The 2792-nt window shown below is 43.2% G+C and overlaps 1 protein-coding gene across 1 annotated transcript in view; it reads right to left on the bottom strand.

Annotated features, from left to right (window-relative positions):
* Window positions 1-1295: 1295 nt before the first annotated feature.
* Window positions 1296-2792, bottom strand: part of Akap5 (A-kinase anchoring protein 5) — a 5981-nt gene continuing 4484 nt past the window's right edge. Inside the window, 1 exon segment of the mRNA XM_021178537.2 lies at window positions 1296-2792. This exon segment is cut by the window's right edge and continues 8 nt beyond it. Coding sequence (XP_021034196.2) covers window positions 2066-2792 — 727 coding nt within the window. The 3' untranslated portion in view covers window positions 1296-2065.

Below are 2792 nucleotides of genomic sequence, written 5' to 3'. Positions count from 1 at the left end.
ACACACACACACACACACACACACACACACACACACACACAACCTGAAACCCAGGGCTACTAACTTACCCCCAAAATTACAAATTTACTTTGTGCCTGCTTTTCAAAAATCTCCAAATCCAGAATATCTTCAATAACTAAGAGCCTGTATCTTATAGATTTTACTCATTCGTAAGAGATTAGAAACCTTAATGTGAGTGTAATGTGGCTCTCCTTGGAGCCATTCTTAGAGTAAATGGATACAGAATTGTTTAAAGTACTGCAAAGTGTACCAACTTTAACCAGGCTTTTAAAAGTTCATTTTAAACATATTTGCTGGTAGCTATCTATACAGGTCTATTAGCACCATATACAGTGGGTTAAAATATTCTTTCAAAGATGACTTAGGAGTGATTTTTAGTTTTATGTCTAAGAGGAAAACCATTAAAATAAATTTATTGAAGGGGTCATGTGTTTTTATCTAAATTGAATGATACCCCCATCACCCATTACAAACATGAAGATAGGCAAGCCTGAAGAAAATATTTTCACATTCCAGCCAAGAATCTTGCTAAACATCCACCATTTGGTTAATTTTCAAAGCCACGTTAGTTACTTTTGCACAAGATCACAATATGTATTTACAAAATAAAAGTATAGGAAAAAGCAGGGTATACATAATGCAGCCCATAAACACAGTGTAAGTGCAGAGCGGATGAAAATCAGCAGTGCTCGCTGGACAGTGGTGGCGCACGACTTTAGTCCCAGCACTCAGGAAGCAGAGGCAGGCGGATCTCTAAGTTGGAGGCCAGCCTGGTCTACAGAGTGAGTTTCAGGACAGCCAAGGTTACACAGAGAAACCTTGTCTTGAAACAACAACACAAAAACAACAACAACCAAACCAACCAGTGGTGCTCATGCCTCAAGAAGATGCTCAACAGACACTGTACCGTGTGTACCACGTCTTTTGTAACAAGTAGGAACAGTATCGCTTAGTTTAGATAGTGGGATGGGGGTGCTGTACAATATGGACCTTAACGGATGGGGTTGGGCAGTATGTTACAGTGTTATGGCTAGACAAAATGAAAAATACTGGTGTTGAAAATCTAGGCTTTAGTGTGAATTTTGACCTTTTATTCAGTTCATTACATAGTTTATGTTTGGCCAAAAACTATTTTCACGAGAATATTACAGTTTCCTGGCCCTTTAGCCAGGCGATGGTGACCCATACCTTTAATCTTGACCAGCACTTGGGAAGCAGAGGCGGTGGGAATTCTGTGAGTTTGAGGCCAGCCTGGTCTACAGAGCGAGTTCCAGGACAGCCAGGGTTACACAGAGAAACCCTGTCTCGAAAAAACAAACAAACCAACAAACCAACCAACCAACCCAAAGAAGTAGCTCTGCTACTAGAATCCTTTGCTACCTGGGAAGTTTGCCTCCTGGATAAAAAAAATACTCTTCCCCTTTTGATTTCTCAGGAGAAAGGTTCACTCACAGATGGGTATATACAGGTCTGCTGGGCAGAGGGATGCTGGGGAGAGATCACACTTCCTGTGTCCACGCCTACACACGTGTTAACTATTGGCCTGACCGAAGGAACCCATGAATGGCTTCAGTACAGAACTTGTTCAAGACTAGAAAGGCCCACTCACCTGATTCACCACTAGAGACAGCGGGAAGACCCTGTAAAAGGAAAGCGAATGGAGCGTTCACCTATAACCCAGGGTCGAACCATCAGAAAGAAACCCAGACTTAGTGACATTAGAGAACCATATAGCATACCCAGTGCTCAGTAGTCTTCCCTCCTCAAAGCACTGGGCTATTGCCTGCCACTTCCACACCTCCCCATAAGTCACTTCGCACCGTGATCTGTGCTGACTCCCTCCAGTCCAGAACTGTGTTTCAATGACAGAGTTTTACAACCTTCATTGATCCTTTAGTACTTCTGGGCTGGAAATATACCTTTAGATTCCACAGATGATAAGCCTCTAATTTATTACTGAGAAAGAAGTGCCACAAAGGGATAAGAGAATTCATCTTTCAAGGGTTTTTTTTTCCCCCTTTCTTTTCGTGACCTGGAAATGAAGTCACTGGAACAGCGTATTTATTTGATTATCCTCGGAAACCATTTCGTTAACCAGCTGCTCCACAGACAACTCGATAGCATTCTTGACGAGAGAAGAAGCTGTTTCTATTAAGAGTGTTTCATACTGTTCTGAAGTTCTCCCCTCGAAATCACTATCATTAGCAAAAACCCCCACTTGCTCGTTTTCCATTGAAATTAGGAATTGCTTAGGAACATTTTTAGATTTCTTAACATCAAATTCACTGATTTCAGTGTCAGTAATGATAATAGCAATTGGCTCCATTCTTTTGCTTTCTTCTGATCTCGGTTTCTCTGTATCAATTCCATTTTCTTTCAGATCTGGTGCATGGCTTGATATAGCTTCCTCTGCCTGATCCACTGTGGGTTCCTCTGCCTGACCCACTGTGGCTTCCTCTGCCTGACCCACTGTGGCTTCCTCTGCCTGATCCACTGTGACTTTCTCTGCCTGACCAACTGTAGCTTCCTCTGCCTGACCCACTGTGGCTTCCTCTGCCTGACCCACTGTGACTTTCTCTGTGTGGCCAACTGTAGCTTCCTCTGCCTGACCAACAGTAGCTTCCTCTGCCTGACCAACAGTAGCTTCCTCTGCCTGACCAACAGTAGCTTCCTCTGCCTGACCAACAGTAGGTTCCTCTGCCTGACCAACAGTAGCTTCCTCTGCCTGACCAACTGTAGCTTCCTTTGCTTGGCTCAATATAGCTTCCTCT

Source organism: Mus caroli, chromosome 12 (assembly GCF_900094665.2).
Source record: "Mus caroli chromosome 12, CAROLI_EIJ_v1.1, whole genome shotgun sequence".
Lineage (NCBI taxonomy): Eukaryota > Metazoa > Chordata > Mammalia > Rodentia > Muridae > Mus > Mus caroli.
This window is presented reverse-complemented; position numbering and strand designations above follow the sequence as displayed.